The sequence below is a fragment of the Galeopterus variegatus genome, unplaced genomic scaffold (genome assembly GCF_000696425.1).
Source record: "Galeopterus variegatus unplaced genomic scaffold, G_variegatus-3.0.2 Scaffold897, whole genome shotgun sequence".
Taxonomy (NCBI): Eukaryota; Metazoa; Chordata; class Mammalia; order Dermoptera; family Cynocephalidae; genus Galeopterus; species Galeopterus variegatus.
The window spans coordinates 280,918-283,357 of NW_007727008.1; the positions used below are offsets into that span (position 1 = coordinate 280,918).

The following is a 2,440-nucleotide window of genomic DNA, read 5'->3' on the forward strand; positions in this document are numbered from 1 at the left end:
ATCTAACACAAAGCCTATTTTATAATAAAGTGTTGAATATCTCATATAATTTATTGAATACTGTACTGAAAGTGAAAAACAGAATGGTTGTATGGTCACTCGAATAACAGTTTCTACTGAGTGCGTGTCACTTTTCCACCATCATCAAGTCAAAAAATTGTAAATCAAACCATCCTAAGTTGAACCATTGCAAGTCGGAGACCTTCTGTCCTCCAGTCTTCCAAAATGGAAGTGAGAGGGCTTAAATAAATAGAGGTTGTACACAAAGGAGCCCCATGGAGCTTAAAAGAATATACATGAATCGCCGTTAGAGAAATTATTTTAGAAATCATTTGAGGTGGGTGTCACTTGGGAAGAGCTGTACCAGGTACATCAACCATCAACACAAAGGGATTTAACAAAAACATTCTTTAATGAAGAGGACGGAATCTATGGAAAGCAGAGATATTTTTTTAAAACAGCTATCTGGAGTGAGAACATACATAGCATGTAAAAGTTTATCCAAAGCTAAATTTCTAAGGTATTTTCAGACCTGGTTCATTGTAAAGCAAACACCTATTGTGAGCATTTAAACAAATTGCTGCTGTTAACTCTGTACAGTCCCCTCAAGTATCAGACATTCATTTCAGCAGGACAAGCTTCTTCGGTAATATAGTTCAAAGCATGCTTTATGCTTCCCTCTTGTGTTCTGTCTATATTTCCACTAATTTGATTCATTAAAAATATTCTCCAAAACTGTCAGTAAATTGATCATGAATGTATACAGCTGGAATGCTTATTTTAAGTTTTAAAAAACAATTGTTTAAAAAAATGATTTGTATGTGGGGACCATGCATCCAGAAGAAGTTTATTTTTTTGTTTTTGTTTTTGTTTTTTACTAAATATAATGAGTAACAAGTAAGCTGCTAAATGTACACGTGGTACTACTTAAATATACATTTTATGCCCAACCAAACATTATGTTGCCAACAAAATAACTAATTGTATGTCATGAAAACTTTGTAAACTGGCTTTTTCAGCAACTGTTATAGTTTTCATGTCATTGCTCTTTTATGGTAGGGAAAACAGGACAGGAAGACCCCAGAAAGAAAAGGTGCAACCAGAACTAATCTGGCGATTGAGCTGTACTGACACCTTGGTCTAGTAACCTAGTAGCAGCAGAACAGTTATCAGAAAGGAACAGAGTTCTGGTTAGCAGTAATAATTGTGAACTGGGTTTTTACAGTCAAGCCATTCAATTGGGTTCTTTAGTAGGAAGTTGTAGTTGGTTGACATGTGCCCTTTCATGTCCACCCCTTCTGCAGGTGCGCTTGTGGACCAAGGTGTCTTCGAGGAATTAGCAAGAGACTATGTCCCACAGCTGTATGACTGCATGCAGGACCTGGGTGTGATTTCTACCATCTCCCTGTCTTGGTTCCTCACACTATTTCTCAGTGTGATGCCCTTTGAGAGTGCAGTTGTGGTTGTGGACTGTTTCTTCTATGAAGGAATCAAAGTGATTTTTCAGTTGGCCCTAGCTGTGCTGGATGCAAACGTGGACAAACTGTTGAACTGCAAGGATGATGGGGAGGCCATGACTGTTTTGGGAAGGTATTGTACTGTGCCTAACCTTGAAAACCACCTCTGGTTTTCTTCCCTGTACTTTCTCTCTTTCTCCTTCATTTCATGAGTCTTCGTTGACTCGATGGTAATCATAATGTCCATTTCATTCTGTTTTTAGGGAAAGTCCAGTCCTTAGTTTTAAAATGTGGAGTTTGTAGAAAACGAGTGGAGAACTATAATGAGAGAATTCCAGATTACTCTCACAGTGACTTTTTTTTTCTTTTAAATACATTAACTGTGTTCGTTGTTATTATTATTTTTTTTATTATACATGCATGTGGGGTACAATGTTGATTTTTAATAATTGTGTAGAATGTGTGGTGGTTAGATCAGTATAGTTAGCTTATTCATCACTACAGTACACAGTCATTCTTTGTGTCCATTGACTGATAGTTCCTCATTAGCCCCCTCCCTCCCCCTCCCCTTTTCCACCTCTAGTTTTCTAAAAGTTCAATGTATTACTGTGATTGTTGTTTCTTTCTTTCTCTCTCTCTGTCTCTCTTTATTGTTCATGTGTTTATTTATGGATTCAGCTCCCAGTTATGAGTGAGAACATGCAGTATTTCTCTTTCTGTACCTGGGTTGTTTCACTTAGAATAGTTTTCTCCAGGCTCATCCACATAGCTACAAATGATAGAATTTCATTCTTTTTTATGGCTGAATAGTATTCCATTGAGTATATATACCACATTTTCCTTATCTAGTCATCCATCAGTGGACATTGAGGTTGGTTCTGTCACCTAGCTATTGTAAACAGAGCTGCAGTAAACATGGGAGTACAGGTTTCCCTTCAACCTGACGTTTTCCAATCTTCTGGATATATCCCCAGCAGTGGGAT

At 37.4% G+C, this 2,440-nt stretch overlaps 1 protein-coding gene across 1 annotated transcript in view; it reads left to right on the forward strand.

The window, feature by feature from the left end:
- The window catches only part of TBC1D9 (TBC1 domain family, member 9 (with GRAM domain)), an 81,729-nt gene that overhangs the window by 46,065 nt on the left and 33,224 nt on the right, over positions 1-2,440 (forward strand). The window contains exon 9 of the mRNA XM_008573281.1: positions 1,305-1,590. Within this exon, the coding sequence (XP_008571503.1) occupies positions 1,305-1,590 (286 nt within the window). The remainder of the gene's footprint in view (positions 1-1,304; positions 1,591-2,440) is intronic.